Here is a 26,351-nt window from a genome sequence, read left to right as displayed (position 1 = left end):
ATATTGGGGGCACTTAGAGGGTAACTGGGGTTACTGGGAGGGTACTGAGGGTATTGGGGTTACTGGGGGGTACTGGGAGGGCACTGGGGTTACTGGGAGGATATTGGGGGCACTGGGAGGGTACTGGGAGGCCACTGAGGGTACTGGGAGGGTATGGAGGTTACTGGGAGGCGCTGGGGGGACACTGGGAGGATATTGGGGGCACTGAAATGTTTCTGGGAGCACTGGGGTTACTGGGAGGCTCTGGGGTTACTGGGAGGGCACTGGGAGGCAACTGGGAGGCTACTGGGCACACTGGGGTTACTGGGAGGGCACTGGGAGGGCAGTGAGGGTACTGGGAGGGTATGGAGGGTACTGGGGTTACTGGGAGGTGCTGGGGGCACTGGGAGGGTAACTGGAGTTACTGGGAGGATGTTGGGAGGGCACTGGGGTTACTGGGAGGCACTGGGGGCACTGGGAGCACTGGGGGCACTGTGCTTTGGTGTTAACCCTGTTCCTGAAATCCAGCATTTCCCCAAATCCTGCCTTTTCCTGAAATCCAGTCTCTCTTTAAAGCCCTGCCTTTTGCCAAAACCCAGCTTTTCCTAAGTCCAGCCTCTTCCTGAAATCCAAACCTTTCCCTAAATCCAAACCTTTTCCTAAATCCAAACCTTTTCCTAAGTCCAGCCTCTTCCTGAACCCTGGCTTTTGCTGGAATCCAATCTCTCCCTAAAACCTAGTCTATCCCTAAAATCCAAGCTTTTCCTAGAATCCAGCATTTTCCCAAAATCCAGTCTCTTGTTTCTCCCTAAAATCCAGCTTTTCCCTAAGTCTAATCTTTTCCTAAATCCAGTCTCTCCCTAAAACACAACATTTTTATAATTCCAGCCTTTTCCCAAATCCAACTCTTCCCTAAAATCCAGCATTTTCCCAATCCCAGCCTTTCCCAAACCTGACCTTTTCCTAATCCCAGCCTGTTCCCAATCCCAGCCTTTCCCGGGATATTCCTGGCTGACTTTTCCCAATCCCAGTTTTTCCTAAACCCAGCCTTTTCCCAATCCCAGCCTTTCCCAAAACTCCAATATTTTCCCAATCCCAGCCTTTCCCAGGAATTTTCCTTGCTGACTTTTCCCAAACCCGACCTTTCCCAATCCCAGCCCATCCCAGGATATTCCTGGCTGACCTTTCCCAGTCCCAGTTTTCCCAGGATTTTCCTGGCTGACCTTTCCCAATCCCAGCCTTTCCCAGGATATTCCTTGCTGACCTTCCCCAATCCCAGCCCATCCCAGGATATTCCTGGCTGACCTTTCCCAGTCCCAGTTTTCCCAGGATATTCCTGGCTGACCTTCCCCAATCCCAGCCTTTCCCAGGGATTTTCCTGGCTGACCTTTCCCAATCCCAGCTTTCCCAGGATTTTCCTGGCTGACCTTCCCCAATCCCAGTTTTCCCAGGATATTCCTTGCTGACCTTTCCCAATCCCAGCCTTTCCCAATCCCAGCCTTTCCCAGGATATTCCTTGCTGACCTTTCCCAATCCCAGCCTTTCCCAATCCCAGCCTTTCCCAGGAATTTTCCTTGCTGACCTTTCCCAATCCCAGCTCATCCCAGGATTTTCCTGGCTGACCTTCCCCAATCCCAGCCTTTCCCAGGATATTCCTGGCTGACCTTTCCCAAACCTGACCTTCCCCAATCCCAGCCCATCCCAGGATTTTCCTGGCTGACCTTCCCCAATCCCAGCCTTTCCCAGGATATCCTGGCTGACTTTTCCCAAACCTGACCTTTCCCAATCCCAGCCCATCCCAGGATTTTCCTTGCTGCCCTCTCCCAGTCCCAGCCCATCCCAGGATTTTCCTGGCTGACCTTCCCCAATCCCAGCCTTTCCCAGGATATTCCTGGCTGACTTTTCCCAAACCTGCCCTCCCCCAGTCCCAGCCCATCCCAGGATTTCCCTCACTGCCCTCTCCCCTCAGGAAGGAGACGTCGGGCTGCTCGGAGCAGGCCCATGGCCCTTCCCAGGGGGAAGCTCTTGCCCTGGAGTCTGCCAGCAGGGAAGCCTACTTCAGCAGAGTGGAAACCTTCACCATATCCTTTGGGTGCTGGCAATTCCAGCTGGGAATTGTGGGGGCAGAGGGGTGGCTGATCCAGCTCCTGCCTGCAGGGATGTCCTGAATTCCAGCCTGCTCCCGAGAGCTCTCCAAGGGCTCCTGGGCTTTGGGGCTGTGGCCATTCCCTGGGAATGCTCGGTGCCCCGGCACCCTCCAGGGAGGAGCCTTTCCCTGAAATCCTGCCTCTTCCTGAATCCATTCTTTCCCTAAAATCCTGCCTCTTCCTGAATCCATTCTTTCCCTAAAATCCTACCTCTTCCTAAATCCATTCTTTCCCTGAAATCCTGCCTCTTCCTGAATCCATTCTTTCCCTAAAATCCTACCTCTTCCTAAATCCATTCTTTCCCTAAAATCCAGCCTTTCCCTAAATCCATTCTTTCCCTAAAATCTATTCTTTCCCTAAAATCCATTCTTTCCCTAAATCCATTCTTTTCCTAAAATCCATTCTTTTCCTAAATCCATTCTTTTCCTAAATCCATTCTTTCCCTAAAATCCGGCCTTTTCCTAAATCCCACCTTTCCCTAAATCCAGCCTTTCCCTAAAATCCAGCCTCTTCCTACAACCCCACCTTCTCCTAAATGCAGCCTTTTCCTAAAATCCAACTTCTTCCTGAAATCCAGCCTTTCCCTTAAATCCAGCCTTTGCCTAAATCAAACCTTTTCCTGAAATCCCACCTTTTTCTAAAATCCAGCCATTTCCTAAATCCAGCCATTTCCTAAATGCAGCCATTTCCTAAATCCAGCCATTTCCTAAAATCCAATCTCTTCCTGAAATCCATCCTTTTCCTAAATCCAGCCTTTTCCTAAAGTCCAGGTTTCTCCTAAATGCAACCTTTTCCTAAAATCCAGCTTCTTCCTATAATCCAACCTCTTCCTGAAATCCAACCTTTTCCTAAAGCCCCACCATTTTCTGAAATCCATCCTTTTCCTAAATCCATCCTTTTCCTGTAATCCAGCCATTTCCTAAAATCCTGCCTTTTCCTTGAAATCCCATCTTCTCCTCAAATCCCGCCTCTTCCTAAAATCCCACCTCTTCCTATAATCCAGCCTTTTTGTAAATTCAGCCTTTTCCTAAAATCCAACCTCTTCCTCAAATGCAGCCTTTTCCTAAATCCAGCCTTTTCTTATAATCATGTTTTTGTAAGATCCAGCCTTTTCCCATAATCCAAGTTTTAACTATAATCCACCCTTTTCCTAAATCCAACCTTTTCCTAAGATCCAGCCTTTTCCTAAAATCCTGCCTTTTCCTATAACCCAACTTTCCCCTAAACCCACCCATTTCCCAATCCCCCCCCGTTCCTATAACCCAACTTTTCCCATAACCCACCCATTTCCCAATCCCCCCCCGTTCCTATAACCCAACTTTTCCCATAACCCACCCATTTCCCAATCCCCCCCCGTTCCTATAACCCAACTTTTCCCAATCCCCACCCATTTCCCAATCCCCACCTATTCCTATAACCCAACTTTTCCCATAACCCACCCATTTCCCAATCCCCCCCGTTCCTATAACCCAACTTTTCCCAATCCCCACCCATTTCCCAATCCCCACCTATTCCTATAACCCAACTTTTCCCATAACCCCCCCATTTCCCAATCCCCCCCGTTCCTATAACCCAACTTTTCCCATAACCCACCCATTTCCCAATCCCCCCGTTCCTATAACCCAACTTTTCCCATAACCCCCCCATTTCCCAATCCCCCCTGTTCCTATAACCCAACTTTTCCCATAACCCACCCATTTCCCAATCCCCCCTGTTCCTATAATCCAACTTTTCCCATAACCCCCCCATTTCCCAATCCCCCCTGTTCCTATAACCCAACTTTTCCCATAACCCACCCATTTCCCAATCCCCCCCGTTCCTATAACCCAACTTTTCCCATAACCCACCCATTTCCCAATCCCCCCCATTCCTATAACCCAACTTTTCCCATAACCCCCCCATTTCCCAATCCCCCCTGTTCCTATAACCCAACTTTTCCCATAACCCACCCATTTCCCAATCCCCCCGTTCCTATAACCCAACTTTTCCCATAACCCACCCATTTCCCAATCCCCCCCCGTTCCTATAACCCAACTTTTCCCATAACCCACCCATTTCCTAATCCCCCCTGTTCCTATAACCCAACTTTTCCCATAACCCCCCCATTTCCCAATCCCCCCCGTTCCTATAACCCAACTTTTCCCATAACCCACCCATTTCCCAATCCCCCCTGTTCCTATAACCCAACTTTTCCCCATAACCCACCCATTTCCCAATCCCCCCCGTTCCTATAACCCAACTTTTCCCTAAACCCACCCATTTCCCAATCCCCCCCCGTTCCTATAACCCAACTTTTCCCATAACCCACCCATTTCCTAATCCCCCCTGTTCCTATAACCCAACTTTTCCCATAACCCCCCCATTTCCCAATCCCCACCTATTCCTATAACCCAACTTTTCCCATAACCCACCCATTTCCCAATCCCCACCCGTTCCTATAAGCCAACTTTTCCCATAACCCACCCATTTCCCAATCCCCCCTGTTCCTATAACCCAACTTTTCCCATAACCCACCCATTTCCCAATCCCCCCCCGTTCCTATAACCCAACTTTTCCCATAACCCACCCATTTCCCAATCCCCCCCCCGTTCCTATAACCCAACTTTTCCCTAATCCCACCCATTTCCCAATCCCCCCCCGTTCCTATAACCCAACTTTTCCCATAACCCACCCATTTCCCAATCCCTGCCTATTCCTATAACCCAACTTTTCCCTAAACCCACCCATTTCCCAATCCCCCCCGTTCCTATAACCCAACTTTTCCCATAACCCCCCCATTTCCCAATCCCTGCCTATTCCTATAACCCAACTTTTCCCTAAACCCACCCATTTCCCAATCCCCCCTGTTCCTATAACCCAACTTTTCCCTAATCCCACCCATTTCCCAATCCCCCCCCGTTCCTATAACCCAACTTTTCCCATAACCCACCCATTTCCCAAACCCCCCCCGTTCCTATAACCCAACTTTTCCCATAACCCACCCATTTCCCAATCCCCCCCCGTTCCTATAACCCAACTTTCCCCATAACCCACCCATTTCCCAATCCCCACCCGTTCCTATAACCCAACTTTCCCCATAACCCACCCATTTCCCAATCCCTGCCTATTCCTATAACCCAACTTTTCCCAATCCCCACCCATTTCCCAATCCCCACCCATTTCCCAATCCCCCCCCGTTCCTATAACCCAACGTTTCCCAATCCCCACCCATTTCCCAATCCCCCCCCGTTCCTATAACCCAACTTTTCCCATAACCCACCCATTTCCCAATCCCCACCCGTTCCTATAACCCAACTTTTCCCAATCCCCACCCATTTCCCAATCCCCCCCCGTTCCTATAACCCAACTTTTCCCAATCCCCACCCATTTCCCAATCCCCCCCGTTCCTATAACCCAACTTTTCCCTAATCCCACCCATTTCCCAATCCCCACCCGTTCCTATATCCAACTTTTCCCATAACCCACCCATTTCCCAATCCCCCCCGTTCCTATAACCCAACTTTCCCCATAACCTACCCATTTCCCAATCCCCACCTGTTCCTATAACCCAACTTTTCCCATAACCCACCCATTTCCCAATCCCCCCCGTTCCTATAACCCAACTTTTCCCAATCCCCACCCATTTCCCAATCCCCCCCCGTTCCTATAACCCAACTTTTCCCTAATCCCACCCATTTCCCAATCCCCCCTGTTCCTATAACCCAACTTTTCCCATAACCCACCCATTTCCCAATCCCCCCCGTTCCTATAACCCAACTTTCCCCATAACCCACCCATTTCCCAATCCCCACCCGTTCCTATAACCCAACTTTTCCCATAACCCACCCATTTCCCAATCCCCCCCCGTTCCTATAACCCAACTTTTCCCATAACCCACCCATTTCCCAATCCCCCCCCTTCCTATAACCCAACTTTTCCCATAACCCACCCATTTCCCAATCCCCACCTGTTCCTATAACCCAACTTTTCCCTAATCCCACCCATTTCCCAATCCCTGCCTATTCCTATAACCCAACTTTTCCCATAACCCACCCATTTCCCAATCCCCCCCGTTCCTATAACCCAACTTTTCCCATAACCCACCCATTTCCCAATCCCCCCCGTTCCTATAACCCAACTTTTCCCAATCCCCACCCATTTCCCAATCCCCCCCCGTTCCTATAACCCAACTTTCCCCATAACCCACCCATTTCCCAATCCCCCCCGTTCCTCCCTCCCGTGGCCCATCTCCCGCCGTGCTCCCTGTCCCTGTGTCCCCTCCTGCCCCAGCTGCATCCCCTCCCCTCTCTGGGAATCCCCCACCCCACAAACCCCGGGAATTTGGGTGCAGCCTCCTTGACGGGCAGACCCCCTGCGCTGGGCGGGCAAGCCGGCGGCGCTGTCGCCGCTGGTGTGCGCGCGCTTCGGCTGGCGCAGCGTGGAGAGCGACCTGCTCCGGTGCTCCAGCTGCCAGGCCTACCTGTGCGCCAGCCTGCAGCTGGCCCCGGAGCCCCGCGCCTGTGAGTGCCGCTGGGGTTTGGGGTTTGGGGGGTTTGGGGGGCTGGGGGCACGGCATTTGGGGGGCTGGGGGCACGGCGTTTGGGGGGCTGGGGGTTTGGGGGGCTGGGGGCACGGGGTTTGGGGGGCTGGGGGCACAGGGTTTGGGGGTCTGGGGTCTGGGGGCACGGGGTCTGGGGGCTGGGGGCACAGGGTTTGGGGGGCTGGGGGCACGGGGGCTGGGGGCACGGGGTTTGGGGGCTGGGGCACGGCGTTTGGGGGTTTGGGGGGCTGGGGGGCAGGGCCAGGGAGGTGGGGAGGCTGGGAAGGGGCTCAGGGATGGTGGGTGGTTGGGAGAGGTGGGATAATCAATTCTGTTTGGTGATTGGGATGGGATAATCAATTCTGTTTTGTGTTTGGGATAATCAATCCTGTTTTGTGTTTGGGGTGGGATAATCGATCCTGTTGGGGAGTGGGATAATCAATCCTGTTTGGTGTTGGGGGGAGTGGGATAATCAATCCTGTTTTATTTTGGGATAATCAATATCCTGTTGGGGGATGGAATAATCGATCCTGTTGGGGGGTGGGATAATCAATCCTGTTTTGTATTGGGATAATCAGTCCTGTTTTGTGTTTGGGATGGGATAATCGATCCTGTTTTGTATTGGGGTGTGGGATAATCAATCCTGTTGGGGCCTGTGGGATAATCAATCCTGTTTGGTGTTTGGGATGGGATAATCAATCCTGTTTTGTGTTTGGGATGGGATAATTGATCCTGTTTGGTGTTTGGGATGGGATAATTGATCCTGTTTGGTGTTGGGGGGTCTGGGATAATCAATCCTGTTTTGTGTTTGGGATGGGATAATCGATCCATTTTGTGTTTGGGATGGGATAATCGATCCTGTTTGGTGTTTGGGATGGGATAATCGATCCTGTTTGGTGTTTGGGATGGGATAATCGATCCTGTTTGGTGTTGGGGGGTCTGGGATAATCAATCCTGTTTTGTGTTTGGGATGGGATAATCAATCCTGTTTTGTGTTTGGGATGGGATAATCGATCCTGTTTGGTGTTTGGGATGGGATAATCGATCCTGTTTGGTGTTTGGGATGGGATAATCGATCCTGTTTGGTGTTGGGGGGTCTGGGATAATCAATCCTGTTTTGTGTTTGGGATGGGATAATCAGTCCTGTTTTGTGTTTGGGATGGGATAATCAATCCTGTTTTGTATTGGGATAATCAGTCCTGTTTTGTGTTTGGGATGGGATAATCGATCCTGTTTTGTATTGGGGTGTGGGATAATCAATCCTGTTGGGGCCTGTGGGATAATCAATCCTGTTTGGTGTTTGGGATGGGATAATCAATCCTGTTTTGTGTTTGGGATGGGATAATTGATCCTGTTTGGTGTTGGGGGGTCTGGGATAATCAATCCTGTTTTGTGTTTGGGATGGGATAATCAATCCTGTTTTGTGTTTGGGATGGGATAATCGATCCTGTTTGGTGTTTGGGATGGGATAATCAATCCTGTTTTGTGTTTGGGATGGGATAATCGATCCTGTTTGGTGTTGGGGGGTCTGGGATAATCAATCCTGTTTTGTGTTTGGGATGGGATAATCGATCCATTTTGTGTTTGGGATGGGATAATCGATCCATTTTGTGTTTGGGATGGGATAATCGATCCTGTTTGGTGTTTGGGATGGGATAATCGATCCTGTTTGGTGTTTGGGATGGGATAATCCATCCTGTTTTGTGCTGGGGATGGGATAATCCATCCTGTTTTGTGTTGGGGGGTGGGATAATCAATCCTATTTTGTGTTTGGGATGGGATAATCCATCCTGTTTTGTGTTTGGGATGGGATCATTGATCCTATTTTGTGTTTGGGATGGGATAATCCATCCTGTTTTGTGTTTGGGATGGGATCATTGATCCTATTTTGTGTTTGGGATGGGATAATCCATCCTGTTTTGTGTTTGGGATGGGATCATTGATCCTGTTTTGTGTTGGAGAGTTCCAGCTGGGAGAGGTTGTGGAATTGTCGGGAGTTTGAGTTGGGAGGGGTCTTAAAGGTCATCCTGTTCTGTCCTGGTGTCCAGGGAATGGTGGTCCCAGGGAATGGTGGTCCCAAGGAATAATGGTGGTCCCAGGGAATAATGGTGGTCCCAGGGAATGGTGGTTCTAAGGAGTGATGGTTTCAGGAAATGTTGGTTCCAAGGAATGGTGGTCTTAGGAAATGCTGGTTCCAGGGAATGGTGGTTCCAGGGAATGGTGGTCCCAGGGAATAATGGTGGTCTCAGGGAATGGTGGTTCTGAGTGATGGTTCCAAGGGGTGGTGGTCCCAGGAAATGGTGGTTCCAAGGAATGCTGGTTCTGAGGAATTATGTTCTCAGGGAGTGATGGTCCCAGGGACTGATGATTCCACGGAATTACGGTTTCAGGGAATGATGATCTCAGGGAATGATGGTTGCCAGGAATTATGTTTTCAGGGAATGATGATCCCAGGGAGTGATGATCCTAAGGAGTGGTGGTTGCCAGGAATGATGTTTTCAGGGAGTGATGGTGCCAGGAATGATGGTTCCAAGGAATGATGATCCCAGGGAGTGATGGTCCTAAGGAATGATGGTTGCCAGGAATTATGTTTTCAGGGAGTGATGATCCCAGGGAGTGATGGAATTCTCACTGTAAAAAATGCCTTTTTTATGCTGGGATAAAACCTCTCCCAGCACGCCCTGTCCCCCTGCTCCATGTCCTCTCCATGGAAAGGAGACCCTCCATCCTCTTTGCACCATCCTTTAGGGACTGGAAAACCCCAGGGAGGTTCCAAACCTCAAATCAGACCTAGGGAATGATCCAAAACCATCTGGAACACTTCCAGGCTTGGGGCACCGATCACCTCTTGGAATATTCCAGAGCTGGATCGTCTTGGCAGAGAAAAAGTTCCTCGTGTTGAGCCATTCCCATGCTGGAATTCCTTGCCACAGGATTGCAGGGAGCAGAGCTCAGCACCTCCCTCCTGCAGAGGGTGCAGAGCTCGCCCCTCATCCTCCTTTTCTCCAAACAATCCCAAGGCTCTCAGCCTCTTCCCAGGTTTTCCAGACATTTTTCCAGCCTCGTTGCCCTCTGGATGCATTTAAGGATTTGAAAATCCTTTTAAAATTATCTTTTCTTTCCCAATTCCTGGATCTGCTTCCCTGATTTTTCCAGTGTGGAAAAATTGCTTGGTGGTTGCTGCTCACCAAAACCATTCAGGCAGAAATTACACTGTGAGATTTAATTAATAAACCCCTTATTAACCCACGAGGCAGTGTCATCCCCACTTGTCAATTTTCCTGGCTGCAGTTCCCCTGGAAGTGGAGAGGGAGCACATTCCAGGTGGGAATACTGAGCCTCTCCTTTTGGGTCACTCAATATCAACATTCCCTATTTATTCAGATTATCTCTGTTAAATAAACCTTGGCCTAATTATTCCATTGGAAATCACGGGGTAGAAAAACCTAAAATAATCAAAGATTGGGAAGAAGGCATCGAAAAACAAATTGAAAAAGAAATTATTTGTAAGGGAAATTAAATGTCAGATTTTTTTTTCCTTTTTTTTTTTTTTTTGGGAAGTTTGATTTCCAGACAGGGCTGGGATTTGGCTCCTTCAGGCAGGGTGGAGGGATCAGCTCAGCCAGGGCTTGGCAGCATCCCAGGAGGAAAATGTGGCAGGATCCAGCAGGTTTTGTGCCGTGGTTGCCTTTGGCTGGTTCCCCACAGGCTGCCCTGCTCCTGTGCCTGGGAAAGGGAGCATTTTGGCAGCGGGCAGGTGGAGCTGCTCAGGTGACATCTGCTCCTCTGGGGAACCTGCAGCTCCTCTTGGTGGGAAAAAGGGGGAATTCTGATGCTGGAATCCTGGATGCTGAGAATTTTGAGCTTTCTGTGCTGCCAGGCACACAAAGTTTAAAAATCTCAGCATGCAGGACTCCAGCAGTGCGAGGTGAGGCTGCAGGCTGTGCAGGCTGCAGCATCCTGGGAAATCCTGGGAAAGCATCCCAGGGAAACTCTGCCACCACCTGGCCTGGCTTCCCTGGGCAGCTGGCTGGGCAGGGAGTTATCCCTGAGTTTTGTTTCCTGCAGACAAGGAGCGCTGTGAGGAGCTCAGGAAGGCCCTGAGCACTGCCCACGAGAAGTTCTGCTTCTGGCCAGACAGCCCCTGCCCAGGTGGGTGCCTCACATCCCTGAAATATTCCCATTTTTATTCCCTTGTTGTTGTTCCTGCCATCACACTCTGCTGTTCCCCTGCCCAGGTGGGTGCCTCACATCCCTGCAATATTCCCATTTTTATTCCCTTTCCTTTGTTGTTCCTGCCATCACACTGTGCTGTTCCCCTGCCCAGCCTCACATCCCTGCAATATTCCCATTTTTATTCCCTTGTTGTTGTTCCTGCCATCACACTCTGCTGTTCCCCTGCCCAGGTGGGTGCCTCACATCCCTGCAATATTCCCATTTTTATTCCCTTTTTGTTGTTGTTCCTGCCATCACACTCTGCTGTTCCCCTGCCCAGCCTCACATCCCTGAAATATTCCCATTTTTATTCCCTTTCCATTGTTGTTCCTGCCATCACACTCTGCTGTTCCCCTGCCCAGGTGGGTGCCTCACATCCCTGCAATATTCCCATTTTTATTCCCTGTTCGTTGTTCCTGCCATCACACTCTGCTGTTCCCCTGCCCAGCCTCACATCCCTGCAATATTCCCATTTTTATTCCCTTTTTGTTGTTGTTCCTGCCATCACACTGTGCTATTCCCCTGCCCAGCCTCACATCCCTGCAATATTCCCATTTTTATTCCCTTGTTGTTGTTCCTGCCATCACACTCTGCTATTCCCAGTGGGAATGATGGAACACAACAGGAAAGCAGCATCCCTGAGCAGCAGATGGAAGCCCCAGGGCTGTATCCTGCTTTTCCTGACCTCTGGAGCAGTTAAAATGCTTTTGGGTTCAAATTAAAATGCTGCTGGGAGGGAGGCTGGCTGTCATGGAATGCTCAGAGAGGGACAGAGCCTGTCCTGGGAGCTGTGCTGCTTGGGAATGCTGCGGAGGGAAAAGGCTGGGCTGAGCTTTTCCTGGAAAAGCCAGGAAAATAATCATGGAATTGTTGGGGTTGGAAAGGACCTCAGAGCCCCTCCAGTGGCAGGGACACCTCCCACTGTGCCAGGCTGCTCCAAACCCCATCCAGCCTGGCCCTGGGCACTGCAGGGATCAGGGGCAGCCCCAGCTGCTCTGGCAATTCCAGCCCAGCCAGCAATTCCTCCTTCCCAAAATCCCACCCCAATCTCCCTTCCCAGGGAATTCCCTCCATTCCCAGCTCTCCCAGCCTGGGATTGGATCCATCCCCACCCCAACTCTGACCCAGGGCCTTCACTGGGAATCTCAGGACTCCAGGAAAGGTCTCCCTTCTTTTTCCATCCCCAACTTCCATAAAAATCCCTGGGGATGGATTCTGAGCGTCCCAAATCCCAGAATCCCAGAGCAGTTTGGGTGGGAAGGGACCTTCAACCCTATCCCATCCCAACCCCACCATCCCAGGCTGCTCCAGCCCCAGTGTCCAGCCTGGCCCTGGGCACTGCAGGGATCAGGGGCAGCCCCAGCTGCTCTGGCAATTCCAGCCCAGCCAGCAATTCCCAATTCCCAGTATCCCACCTAAACTTTTCCTCCTTTCTGTCACTCCCTCTCACCCCATCAGTGCATTTCCGTGGGGACCCTGGCTGGGCTGCCTTTCCCTGAGGGATGGGGAGGGTTGGCAGTGCTGAGCAGAGCTCCCTGCCCTCCCCAGATCGCTTTGCCAGGCTGCTGGTGGACGAGCCCCGAGTGCTGCTCCAGGATTTCCTGGATCGCTTCCGGAGCCTGTGTCAGCTCGAGCTGCAGCTGCCCTCCCTCAAGCCAGAAGACCTGAAAAACATGGTGAGTTCCCTCCTGCTCCCAAAACCTGCAGCATTCCAGGCTCCTGGGCCCACCCAAAACCAGGAATTTCGGGTGGGAGGGATCTGCTCCCACCTTGGTTTTTGTCCCTGGATGTTCCCCATGTGGTGGTTCCACCATGGAAACGTGTCAAGAGGAGTTTGGAATGGCTCACCAGCTGGGAAGGGTGGCTGCTTCCCACTCTGGACCTTTGCCAGTGTCCAGGCTGCTCTGTGGGGGCTGGGAGAGGGGATTTGGGATCCCCCAGACTCCTCTGGGAGCTCTCCAGCACTCCCTGGGAAGGGGCAGCCCACGGATCACTCCTTTAGCTGGGATGTCTGGAGACAGGAGTTTGGGATACCCACCCTGAAGCTGAGGTGTGGGCAGAGACCTGGGAAGGTGAAGGAGCCCGAGGAGCAGGAAAAGCCAGGAAAAGTGTGGGATTGTCACCCTGCAGGAGGCTGTGGTGGCCCTGCTGTGCTGCAGCCGGGTCTGGCTGCTTGGAGCCTCCTCTGCCAGGGAGCAGGCAGGAGCTGAGGGGCATCCAGGGAATCTCCAGGGAACCTTCATCCATCCATCCAGCACAGGGGGGGTTAGGGCTGGATGGGCTCAGAAAGCACCAGAGACCCCAAAGGCACGGCAGGAATGGGAGCTGCTCCTCTGCCCTGGGCAGATTTCATGGGATGGGGAGCCAGGGGCAGGGAAAATGGCTCAGAGTGGCTTTGAACCAGAGCCACTGCAATTCCAGGGGTGGAACAGGGATTGTTCTCCATGTGGGAATAAAACCAGTGCAATTCCAGGGGTGGAACAGGGATTGTTCTCCATGTGGGAATAAAACCAGTGCAATTCCAGGGGTGGAACAGGGATTGTTCTCCATTGGGAATAAACCCAGTGCAATTCCAGGGGTGCCAAAGGGATTGTTCTCCATGTGGGAATAAACCCAGTGCAATTCCAGGGGTGGAACAGGGATTGTTCTCCATGTGGGAATAAAACCAGTGCAATTCCAGGGGTGCCACAGGGATTGTTCTCCATGTGGGAATAAAACCAGTGCAATTCCAGGGGTGCCACAGGGATTGTTCTCCATGTGGGAATAAACCCAGTGCAATTCCAGGGGTGCCACAGGGATTGTTCTCCATGTGGGAATAAAACCAGTGCAATTCCAGGGGTGGAACAGGGATTGTTCTCCATGTGGGAATAAACCCAGTGCAATTCCAGGGGTGCCACAGGGATTGTTCTCCATGTGGGAATAAAACCAGTGCAATTCCAGGGGTGCCAAAGGGATTGTTCATGTGGGAATAAACCCAGTGCAATTCCAGGGGTGCCAAAGGGATTGTTCTCCATGTGGGAATAAAACCAGTGCAATTCCAGGGGTGCCAAAGGGATTGTTCATGTGGGAATAAACCCAGTGCAATTCCAGGGGTGCCACAGGGATTGTTCTCCATGTGGGAATAAACCCAGTGCAATTCCAGGGGTGCCACAGGGATTGTTCTCCATGTGGGAATAAAACCAGTGCAATTCCAGGGGTGCCACAGGGATTGTTCTCCATTGGGAATAAACCCAGTGCAATTCCAGGGGTGGAACAGGGATTGTTCTCCATTGGGAATAAACCCAGTGCAATTCCAGGGGTGCCACAGGGATTGTTCTCCATGTGGGAATAAAACCAGTGCAATTCCAGGGGTGCCACAGGGATTGTTCTCCATGTGGGAATAAAACCAGTGCAATTCCAGGGGTGCCAAAGGGATTGTTCATGTGGGAATAAACCCAGTGCAATTCCAGGGGTGCCACAGGGATTGTTCTCCATGTGGGAATAAAACCAGTGCAATTCCAGGGGTGGAACAGGGATTGTTCTCCATGTGGGAATAAACCAGTGCAATTCCAGGGGTGGAACAGGGATTGTTCTCCATGTGGGAATAAACCCAGTGCAATTCCAGGGGTGCCAAAGGGATTGTTCTCCATGTGGGAATAAAACCAGTGCAATTCCAGGGGTGCCACAGGGATTGTTCTCCATTGGGAATAAACCCAGTGCAATTCCAGGGGTGCCAAAGGGATTGTTCTCCATGTGGGAATAAAACCAGTGCAATTCCAGGGGTGGAACAGGGATTGTTCTCCATGTGGGAATAAAACCAGTGCAATTCCAGGGGTGGAACAGGGATTGTTCTCCATGTGGGAATAAACCCAGTGCAATTCCAGGGGTGGAACAGGGATTGTTCTCCATGTGGGAATAAACCCAGTGCAATTCCAGGGGTGCCAAAGGGATTGTTCTCCATGTGGGAATAAACCAGTGCAATTCCAGGGGTGGAACAGGGATTGTTCTCCATGTGGGAATAAACCCAGTGCAATTCCAGGGGTGCCAAAGGGATTGTTCTCCATGTGGGAATAAAACCAGTGCAATTCCAGGGGTGGAGCAGGGATTGTTCTCCATGTGGGAATAAAACCAGTGCAATTCCAGGGGTGGAACAGGGATTGTTCTCCATTGGGAATAAACCCAGTGCAATTCCAGGGGTGCCAAAGGGATTGTTCTCCATGTGGGAATAAACCCAGTGCAATTCCAGGGGTGGAACAGGGATTGTTCTCCATGTGGGAATAAAACCAGTGCAATTCCAGGGGTGCCAAAGGGATTGTTCTCCATGTGGGAATAAACCCAGTGCAATTCCAGGGGTGGAACAGGGATTGTTCTCCATGTGGGAATAAAACCAGTGCAATTCCAGGGGTGCCAAAGGGATTGTTCTCCATGTGGGAATAAAACCAGTGCAATTCCAGGGGTGGAACAGGGATTGTTCTCCATGTGGGAATAAAACCAGTGCAATTCCAGGGGTGCCACAGGGATTGTTCTCCATGTGGGAATAAACCCAGTGCAATTCCAGGGGTGGAACAGGGATTGTTCTCCATTGGGAATAAAACCAGTGCAATTCCAGGGGTGCCACAGGGATTGTTCTCCATGTGGGAATAAACCAGTGCAATTCCAGGGGTGCCAAAGGGATTGTTCTCCATGTGGGAATAAAACCAGTGCAATTCCAGGGGTGGAACAGGGATTGTTCTCCATGTGGGAATAAAACCAGTGCAATTCCAGGGGTGGAACAGGGATTGTTCTCCATGTGGGAATAAAACCAGTGCAATTCCAGGGGTGGAACAGGGATTGTTCTCCATGTGGGAATAAACCCAGTGCAATTCCAGGGGTGGAACAGGGATTGTTCTCCATGTGGGAATAAACCCAGTGCAATTCCAGGGGTGCCAAAGGGATTGTTCTCCATGTGGGAATAAACCCAGTGCAATTCCAGGGGTGCCAAAGGGATTGTTCTCCATGTGGGAATAAACCCAGTGCAATTCCAGGGGTGGAACAGGGATTGTTCTCCATGTGGGAATAAAACCAGTGCAATTCCAGGGGTGCCAAAGGGATTGTTCTCCATGTGGGAATAAACCCAGTGCAATTCCAGGGGTGGAACAGGGATTGTTCTCCATGTGGGAATAAAACCAGTGCAATTCCAGGGGTGCCACAGGGATTGTTCATGTGGGAATAAAACCAGTGCAATTCCAGGGGTGCCACAGGGATTGTTCTCCATGTGGGAATAAACCCACTGCAATTCCAGGGGTGGAACAGGGATTGTTCTCCATGTGGGAATAAACCCAGTGCAATTCCAGGGGTGCCAAAGGGATTGTTCTCCATGTGGGAATAAAACCAGTGCAATTCCAGGGGTGGAACAGGGATTGTTCTCCATGTGGGAATAAAACCAGTGCAATTCCAGGGGTGCCACAGGGATTGTTCTCCATGTGGGAATAAAACCAGTGCAATTCCAGGGGTGCCAAAGGGATTGTTCTCCATGTGGGAATAAACCCAGTGCAATTCCAGGGGTGGAACAGGGATTGTTCTCCATGTGGGAATAAACCCAGTGCAATTCCAGGGGTGGAACAGGGATTGTTCTCCATGTGGGAATAAAACCAGTGCAATTCCAGGGGTGCCAAAGGGATTGTTCTCCATGTGGGAATAAAACCAGTGCAATTCCAGGGGTGCCAAAGGGATTGTTCTCCATGTGGGAATAAAACCAGTGCAATTCCAGGGGTGGAACAGGGATTGTTCTCCATGTGGGAATAAAACCAGTGCAATTCCAGGGGTGCCAAAGGGATTGTTCTCCATGTGGGAATAAAACCAGTGCAATTCCAGGGGTGGAACAGGGATTGTTCTCCATGTGGGAATAAACCCAGTGCATTTCATCCCTGTGCTCCACAGTCCCTGACAGAGGAGAGGATCTCTCGGCTCCTGCAGCTCATCGGGGAGGAGCTGGAACCCACAGGAGCAGAGGCAGAGAAGCCTCCTGGGAAGTTCTCCACGGAACTCCTGCAGGTGCAGGTTCCTGCCTGCGTGCTGGCGCTGTGTGGCTGGACCTGCAGGTGGGCAGGGCAGGCCTGGGGTGTCCCTCACGCTCTGGGCTGCCCGTGGGAGCTCTTGGAGGCTGGAGGGATGTGGAGTGTTCCTCCTGTGCAATGTTCAGTGTCCCTTTATTCACTGTTTTCCCTTTTTTTTCACCATGCTTCTGCCTACCTGATTTTATTTTCCCATTTTCTCTCTTTTTCACCACTCCCCTGTTTCCTTTGTTGTCACTATGGTCCAATTTTCCCTCTTTTTCACTATTCCCCTTCTTCTTTTGTGTCACTATTGTCCAATTTTCCCTCTTTTTCACTATTCCCCTTCTTCTTTTTTGTCACTGTTTTCCTATTTTCCCTCTTTTTCACTATTCCCCTTCTTCTTTTGTTTCACTATTGTCCAATTTTCCCTCTTTTTCACTATTCCCCTTCTTCTTTTGTTTCACTATTGTCCAATTTTCCCTCTTTTTCGCTATTCCCCTTCTTCTTTTTTGTCACTATTGTCCAATTTTCCCTCTTTTTCACTATTCCCCTTCTTCTTTTGTGTCCCTATTGTCCAATTTTCCCTCTTTTTCACTATTCCCCTTCTTCCTTTGTGTCACTATTTTCCTATTTTCCCTCTTTTTCACGAGGATCCTGCTTCCCTTATTCAGCCATTTTCCCACTCTTCCACACATTCCCACTTCCCTTATTTTACCACTTTTTTCCCTCTTTTCCCCCCCGTCCCTGCTTCCTGGCAAGGCAGAACACAACTGATCCAGTTTAAATCCACATCAAAAATGGGATTCAGTGGATGATTTCCCTGACTTTTCCAAGGCCAGGCTTATCCCTGACCACCTCTGGCTTTCCCCATCCCTGGAAGTGCCCAAGGCTGGGTTGGATGGGCTGGGAGCAGCCTGGGACAGTGGGAGGGGTCCCTGCCCAGGAGGGGTTGGAGTGAGATGGGCTTTAAGATCCCTTCCAACCCATCCTGGGATCCCGCGAGGATCCCATGAGGACCTCATGAGGATCCCATGAGGATCCTGTGAGGATTCCATTAGGATCCCCATGAGGATCTCATAAGGATTCTGTGAGGATTCCATGAGGATCTCATGAGGATTTCCATGAGGATTCCCATAAGGATTCCATGAGGATCTCACGAGGATCTCACGAGGATCCCATGAGGATCCCAGAGGATTCCCATGAGGATTCCCATGAGGATTCCCATGAGGATTGCATGAGGTTCCTATGCGGATTCCATGAGGACCCTCTGGGGATTCCATGAGGATCCTGTGAGGATTCCATGATGATTCCCATGAGGATTCCCATGAGGATTGCATGAGGTTCCTATGCGGATTCCATGAGGACCCTATGGGGATTCCATGAGGATCCTGTGAGGATTCCATGATGATTCCCACGAGGATCCCATGAGGATTCCTATGAAGATACCATGGGGATTCCATGGGGATTCCATTAGGATCCCACAAGGGTCCCATGAGGATACTATGAGGATTCTATGAGGATTCCATTAGGATCCCACAAGGGTCCCATGAGGACCCCATGAGGATCCCATGAGGATCTTATGAGGATTCTCATGAGAATCCCATGAGGATTCCATGGGGTTTCCATGAAGATCCCATGAGGATCCCTTGAGGATCTTATGAGGATTCCCATGAGAATCCCATGAGGACCCCGTGAGGACCCTGTGAGTGTCCTGTGAGGACCCCATGGGGATTCCATGAGGATCTCATAAGGACCTCATGAGGATCCCATGAGGGTCCCATGAGGATTCCCGTGAAGATCCCCATGAGGATTCCATGAAGATCCTCATAGGGATTCCCATGAGGATTCCATGAAGATCCCATGAGAATCCCTTGAGGATCTTATGAGGATTCCCATAAGGATCCCATGAGGATTCCGTGAGGACCTCATGAGGATCCCATGAGGATCCCATGAAGATCCCCATGAGGATTCCCACGAGGATCCCATGAGGATTCCCATGAAGATCCCTATGCTGATTCCATGAAGATCCTCATGAGGATTCCATGAAGATCCCCATGAGGATCCCCTGAGGATCTCACAAGGATCCCATGAGGATCTCCATGATGATTCCCACGAGGACCCCATGAGGACCTCATGAGGATCCCCATGAGGATCCCATGATGATTCCCATGAGGATTCCATGAGGATCCTATGAGGATTCCATGATGATTCCCGTGTGGATCTTATAAGGATCCCGTGAGGATCCCGTAAGGATCCCATGAGGATTCCATGAAGATCCCCATGAGGATTCCCACGAGGATCCCATGAGGACCCCATGAGAATCCTATGATGATTCCCATGAGGATCCCCATGAGGATTCCATGAGGATTCCCACGAGGATGCCACGAGGATGCCCTGACTTGGCTGTGTCCCTGCAGCGCTGCCTCGGGCTCCATGAACCTCCCGGTGATCACCTGCTCCCGCTGCATGAGGAAGGTGGGGCTGTGGGGCTTCCACCAGCTGGAATCTGCCGCAGCTCCGGAGCTGGATTCCTGTGGCTCCAGCAGCACCGCCCCGGCTGCTCCCGAGCGCTTCCCGCCCGTCCCCACGTCCCCACGCAGGATGCTGACACGGAGCCAGGACCCGGGGTCCGAGCAGGTACACCCTGGGGACGGGGCAGGGCAGGGGCCTTGGCCAGCCCCAGGAGCTCCAGATCCATCATCCACATCCCATGGACATCCCTCATCCCTGTGAGGGCAGGAGCCTTGGCCAGCTCCAGGAGCTCCAGATCCCCCATCCACATCCCATGGACATCCCTCATCCCTCTCTGGGCAGGGCAGGGGCCTTGGCCAGCCCCAGGAGCTCCAAATCCCCCATCCACATCCCATGGAGATCCAACATCCCTTTATGGGCAGGGCAGGGATACTTGGCCAGCTGCAGGAGCTCCAGATCCATCATCCACATCCCATGGAGATCCAACATCCCTTTATGGGCAGGACAGGGGCCCTTGGCCAGCTGCAGGAGCTCCAGATCCCTCATCCACATCCCATGGACATCCCTCATCCCTCTCTGGGCAGGGGCCTTGGCCAGCTGCAGGAGCTCCAGATCCATCATCCACATCCCATGGACATCCCTCATCCCTTTATGGGCAGGGCAGGGGCCCTTGGCCAGCTCCAGGAGCTCCAGATCCCCCATCCACATGTATCCTATGACATCCCTTTCTGGGCAGGACAGGGACACTTGGCTAGCTGCAGGAGCTCCAGATCCCCCATCCATGTGTCCAGTGACATCCCTCATCCCTTTATGGGCAGGCAGGGGTCCTTGGCCAGCCCCAGGAGCTCCAAAGCCCCATCCACATGTCCAGTGACATCCCTCATCCCTCTCTGGGCAGGCCAGGGACACTTGGCCAGCTCCAGGAGCTCCAGATCCCCCATCCATGTGTCCAATGACATCCCTCATCCTGACACTTGGCCAGCTCCAGGAGCTCCAGATCCCCCATCCACATCCACGTGGTGGGAAGGGCTCTGTGGGGTGGCTGAGGAGGCCTGGAGCAGGACAGGTGCCCCTGGGCCAGCCCAGCAGCTCCCCGCTCCCGTTTTCCCCCGGCAGCACGAGAAGAGCCCATCCCCGGCCGTGGCCCGCCCGCGGGGCTGGGATTCTCCCAGCTCCATGGACAGGGGCGAGTTGGACGTGAGCAGCCCCGCGCTGCGCAGCCGCCCCGTGACGCGCAGCATGGGCCAGGGGGACACCATGGAGGTGCCCTCCAGCCCCGCGCGCAGGGCCAAGCGCGCGCGCCTCTGCTCCTCCGGCGGCTCGGTGAGTGCTGCCAGCGGCTGCTCCTCGCCCGCCCAGGGGCTGCTCTGTCCCCGGAGCCTGCCCAGGGCTGCGCTTCGGGCACACGGAGGGGCTCTGAGCTCCCTGCTGTGTCACCTCGTGGCTTGCAGGACGCTGCCTTGAGGAGCTTCTTTCACCCCAGCTCTCAGCACCGCGATTGGTGTCCCTGGGTGAGCACTGGGGAGGCAGAGGAGACCCTGGAGGATGCTGAGAAGGAGCCGGGGAAAGCTGAGCCAGGCTGGCAAGTGGTGCTGAAGAGGCTCCTTGGCATCCAAAAATGTGACACAGCGCCCGACACGGAGCCAGTGGTGAGCACGGGGCATCCCAGCTTGTCCAGGCAGCAGAACTTCGGGCTGGGTGGGTTTGTTTGGGGTCAGTCCCAGCCAGGTGACAAGGACCAGGCTGCAGGGTGACCCTGGCATTCCCACAGCCAGGCTCCAGCCAAGGCTGGGTGCTGGAGCTGCTCGAGGGCTGCTATAAATAACAGTGCTGCCCAAGATCTGGTGTCACTCGTGTGCCCAGAGCTGCTCTCTGCTCCCACCCCAACTCCTGCCAGCTTTGCTGAGGCCACAGCTCCCTCCCCGCGTGGCTCTGCTGCCTCCCTGGCTCTCATCATGCCCCGGGATTCCTCCTGCCAGCTCCTTCCTGCCCCTCTGGGAGCTCAGGGGGTGCTGGAGCATTCCCCCCCAGTTTGTCCTGGGCTCTTTGTGTGGTTGGTGTCCCCACAGGTCCCTTCCAGTGGGAGGTGTCCCTGTCCCCAGCAGGGGCTGGAGCTGGCTGGTCTTTAAGGTCCCTTCCAACCCAACCCATTCCATGATTTTGTGACTCTGCCGTGTGCCAGGAAAGCTCCAGATGGCCCAGCAGGACCAGCCACAAGTCACAGGCACCCAACCCACCTGGAGCAGGGGATGGCTGGAGCCCCTTCCTGATTTTTGGGTTCCCTTCCTGATTTTTGGGTTCCCTTCTCTGATTTTTGGGTTCCCTTCCTGAGTTTTGGGTTCCCTTCTCTGATTTTTGGGTTCCCTTCCTGATTTTTGGGTTCCCTTCTCTGATTTTTGGGTTCCCTTCCTAAGTTTTGGGTTCCCTTCCTGAGTTTTGGGATTCTTTTCTGCTTTTTGGGTTCTCTTCCTGCGTTTCGGGATTCTTTCCTGCTTTTTGGGTTTCCTTCCTGCTTTTTGGAGTTCCTTTCTGTTTTTTGGAGTCTCTTCCTGATTTTTGGGTTCCCTTTGTTCTTTTTGGGTTCCCTTTGTGCTTTTTGGGTTCCCTTCTTGCTTTTTGGGTTCCCTTTGTGCTTTTTAGGTTCCCTTTGTGCTTCTTGGGGTCCCTTTGTGCTTTTTGGGTTCCCTTCCTGCTTTTTGCATTCCCTTTCTTGCTTTTTGGGTTCCCTTTGTGCTTTTTGGGATCCCTTCCTGCTCTTTGGGTTCCCTTCCTGCTTTTTGCATTTCCTTCCTGCTTCTTGGGTTCCCTTTGTGCTTTTTGGGTTCCCTTCCTGCTTTTTGCATTCCCTTTCTTGCTTTTTGGGTTCCTTTCTTGCTTTTTGGGGTCCCTTTGTGCTTTTTGTATTCCTTTCTTGCTTTTTGGGGTCCCTGTCTTGGTTTTTGGGTTCCTTTCTTGCTTTTTGGGGTCCCTTTGTGCTTCTTGGGTTCCCTTCTTGCTTCTTGGAGTCCCTTCCTGCTTTTTGGGTTCCCTTCCCACTTTTTGGGCTCCTTTCATGCCTTTTGGGGTCTTTTCCTGCTTTCTGGGGGCCTTTCCTGCTTCTTGCTGTAGTCTCCTCATTCTCCCCTCCAGCTATCAAATTGTGATCCCAGAAATCATGCCCGGACTGCAGCCCTGGCAGCCAGCTGGGACATTTTGGGTGTTTCTTCCCCGCAGTTTCTCCTGGTGCCCTTTGCCAGTGGCGCCTGCAGCTGCTGCTGCAGCACCTTGACCTGTACCCGCTGCTGTGTTCCCATCCTTTCCAGAGCCTCTCGGAGAAATCCTGCAAGGTGTTCCGCATTTTCCGCCAGTGGGAGAGCATCAACTCCTCCTGAGCCCGTGGAGGGAGCAGGGGGAGAGCCCCAGAGCCCTGGTGGCTCCTGCAGCAGCTCCGTGCCCCGGGCAGGGCACCCAGGGGGGCTCCGTGCCCGCGCTGCCACCCCCTTCCCTGGCATCCTTCAAACTGCTGCTGTGTCCCTCCCCGGGGCCTGAGGGGTGACAAGGGGACACTGCCACCTCCCCCGTGGCCCGGGAGTGACGCCAGGTGGGAATAAACATTTCATTTTTGTTGGTTTTTTGGGTTTTTTTTTCTTTTTCCTTCCTGCTGGCGTGGTGTTTTTGGGTAGGAGGAGCTCTGGGGCTGGGGGGGCTCCTGGATCCCTCAGGATTCTTGTCCTTATGGGATCAATGTCCTGCTGCCTCCCTGTCCCCCACCCCACATTTTGTTGTCTCCTTTGCCTGTTGTGGGTTTTTTCCATGGATCCCTCAGGATTCTTGTCCTTATGGGATCAATGTCCTGCTGCCTCCCTGTCCCCCACCCCACATTTTGTTACCTCCTTTGCCTGTTGTGGGTTTTTCCCATGGATCCCTCAGGATTCTTGTCCTTATGGGATCAATGTCCTGCTGCCTCCCTGTCCCCCACCCCACATTTTGTTGCCTCCTTTGCCTGTTGTGGGTTTTTTCCATTGCCCCAATCCCTGTCCCTCTGCTGATGGCCAGTTTGGGGTGACAAATCCCCCTGGCTGGAGGGTGGCATTCCCAAAACCTGGGAAGAGGGGAGGCTTGGGCTGCTGGGAAGAAGGGAGAGGTGCCATCTCCATCCTCGAGGATGTTGGGAAGGGCTGGGATTCCACAGCTGGATCCACCCTGGCACAGCTGGATCTCCTCCCTCCAGCTCTGGTGTGGCTGGAGGCACAGGGATTTGTCATTTAATTTTTATTATTTTTTTGGAGGAAATGATCTCCTGCCTCCATTCCCCCAGCCTCATCTCCGAGGTTTCACCTGGATGGATTTTGGGATTCTGGCTGCCTTGGTCAGGGCTGATCCTGGCTCTCCCTGAACCCCAAAACTTGGGGGTGCACTGCCCACCTCGGGGCTTCTCCTGGCATCCAGCATTTTTGGGATCCCAGGGGAAGCAGCAGGGCTGGATTCCCTTCTTTCCCTAATTACAGAGCCCTAACGAGGGGCTGCTGCACCCTGTGGCCCTGTGGGCTGGGAGTTGGGGTGGAAAGGGGGATCCCCCAATCCAGAGGGGCTGGGATGGGCATGGAAGAGCCCCCAACCCCAGCAGCCCCCGTGCTTCCCCCATTCCTTCATCTCCCTGGAACTCTGCTTTCCCCATTTCCAGAGGTTTCCAGCTGTTCCCTTTGGCTCCCTCTCTTCCCTACATTCCCTTTCCACGGATTCTCCTGGTTCCCCCCATCTCTGATCAGGGAGCCACCCCACAAATCACGGGATGATGTTCCCATTCCGTGTGGGAATGCCCAGCCACGACCCCTCCATCCCCATTTCCAGACCCAGGGGTGCTCAGGGGACCCCCAAAATTCCCTCAGCACCCCCATTCCCAGGTTTGGGTGCTGCTCAGGGGATCCCCAAAATTCCCTCAGCACCCCCATTCCAAGGTTTGGGTGCTGCTCAGGGGACCCCAAAATTCCCTCAGCACCCCCATTCCCAGGTTTGGGTGCTGCTCAGGGGATCCCAAAATTCCCTCAGCACCCCCATTCCCAGGTTTGGGTGCTGCACGAGTGGCCTGGAGGTATTCCAAAAAGGAACAGGGTGCTGTGTAGCCCCTGATATCCTGGAATAATCCCCGGTGTTTCAAAACTGCTCTTTCACAGATGGAACAAAAACATCCCAAGAAATTACTGTAAAATCCTTTTTTTTCCCCTGTCCAGTCCTCCCAGTTGCTTGGAACCAGTCAGGGAATATTGTGGCCTGGGAAATAGAGGCTCCTCTAGCCCAAGGTTTCCAACAGAACCCCGTTCCCCTGCCAAATCCCCCCTGGAATGTGGGGTGTGGATTTGGGTCCCCTCAGGTGGCGTCACCCCCTCCCTGCCAAACCCTGGGCGTGTCGGGGCAGTAAATGGAGGAGGTTTTTTTGGGATTCTTTGGCTGTGTCTCCTCCCCAGAGCGGGAGGAAGCCCCGGGGCAGGTTGATGGGATGATGCCGGGGTCAGGAATGCGGGGCGGGGAGGTTCCACACTGGAATCCCATCGGGGGAGACACCCATGGGTGCCGTCATCATCCGCCCGGGGAAACTGAGGCACCGGGAAATGCTTTGCCGGTGTCCCAGCGGAAATCCGGAGCGGTGACTCCTGCTCTGGGGCCTGGCCAGCTGCCGCATTCCCGCCTGGATTGAGCAGGATTCCCGCCTGGATTGAGCAGGATTCCTGCCTGGACTGAGTGGGATTCCTGCCTGGACTGAGTGGGATTCCCGCTTGGATCGAGCGGGATTCCCGCCTGGGCCTGGATTGAGCAGGATTCCCGCCTGGATTGAGCAGGATTCCTGCCTGGATCGAGCGGGATTCCCACTTGGATTGAGCGGGATTCCCGCGGGTTTCCCGCCTGGGTCTGGATTGAGCAGATTCCTGCCTGGATTGAGCAGGATTCCTGCCTGGATTGAGTGGGATTCCTGCCTGGATTGAGCAGGAATCCTGCCTGGGCCTGGATCGAGCGGGATTCCCGCCTGGATCGAGCGGGATTCCTGCTTGGATTGAGCAGATTCCCGCCTGGATTGAGCGGGATTCCCGCCTGGATTGAGCAGATTCCCACTTGGATTGAGCGGGATTCCCGCCTGGGCCTGGATTGAGCGGGGATTCCCGCCTGGATTGAGCAGGATTCCCTCCTGGATTGAGCAGGATTCCTGCCTGGATTGAGCAGGATTCCCGCCTGGATTGAGCGGGATTCCTGCTTGGATCGAGCGGGATTCCCGCTTGGATCGAGCGGGATTCCCGCCTGGATTGAGCGGGATTCCCGCCTGGATTGAGCGGGATTCCTGCTTGGATCGAGCGGGATTCCCGCCTGGATTGAGCGGGATTCCCGCCTGGATTGAGCGGGATTCCTGCTTGGATCGAGCGGGATTCCCGCCTGGATTGAGCGGGATTCCCGCCTGGATTGAGCGGGATTCCCGCCTGCATTGAGCAGATTCCCGCTTGGATCGAGCGGGATTCCCGCCTGGATTGAGCAGATTCCCGCCTGCATTGAGCAGATTCCCACTTGGATCGAGCGGGATTCCCGCGAGCACACCCCACATGCTGTGGGGTGCTTCCCTGACAGGAAATAGGAGAATAAAGGGGTGTGAGAACGCGTGGGGAACGAGGGAGATGCTGGGAATAGGGGGAGCCGTGGGGAATTGTGGAAAAACTGGAAACGGGGGAGCCGTGGGGAAGGCCCTGACAGCGGTGCACCCCGTATTGTATGAGGTGGTTCCCCGGCCGTGGTGGGAACGGGCAGAATGGAAATGGGGGGACAAAGAGGAGCGTCGGAATCCCTGGGGAACGGGGAGGAACGCGGGAAACCTTGGAAAAGGAGGAACTGGCGCTTGCGGGGCCTCGAACCCGCGGCCCACCCGTCCCCGCCCCTCCCGCAGAACTACACCTCCCGGCGTGCCTCGGGGCCGGCGGAGCGTTGCGGGCGCGGCCAATGGCCGAGCGGCGGGGCGGTGACGTCACCGCGGGTGACGTCAGGGGC

General features: G+C 53.2%; 1 protein-coding gene across 1 annotated transcript; it reads left to right on the top strand.

Annotated features, from left to right (window-relative positions):
• Positions 1–10,550: 10,550 nt before the first annotated feature.
• On the top strand, positions 10,551–22,717 carry ZC3HC1 (zinc finger C3HC-type containing 1). Its single transcript, XM_064421530.1, has 8 exons — positions 10,551–10,566; positions 10,714–10,797; positions 12,409–12,536; positions 16,759–16,919; positions 19,292–19,511; positions 20,463–20,669; positions 20,798–21,044; positions 22,560–22,717. The coding sequence occupies exons 1-8, from the start codon at positions 10,551–10,553 to the stop codon at positions 22,715–22,717; spliced, it is 1,221 nt and encodes a 406-aa protein (XP_064277600.1).
• Positions 22,718–26,351: the final 3,634 nt, after the last annotated feature.

The sequence above is a fragment of the Passer domesticus genome, chromosome 5, assembly GCF_036417665.1.
Source record: "Passer domesticus isolate bPasDom1 chromosome 5, bPasDom1.hap1, whole genome shotgun sequence".
Classification (NCBI taxonomy): domain Eukaryota; kingdom Metazoa; phylum Chordata; class Aves; order Passeriformes; family Passeridae; genus Passer; species Passer domesticus.
This window is presented reverse-complemented; position numbering and strand designations above follow the sequence as displayed.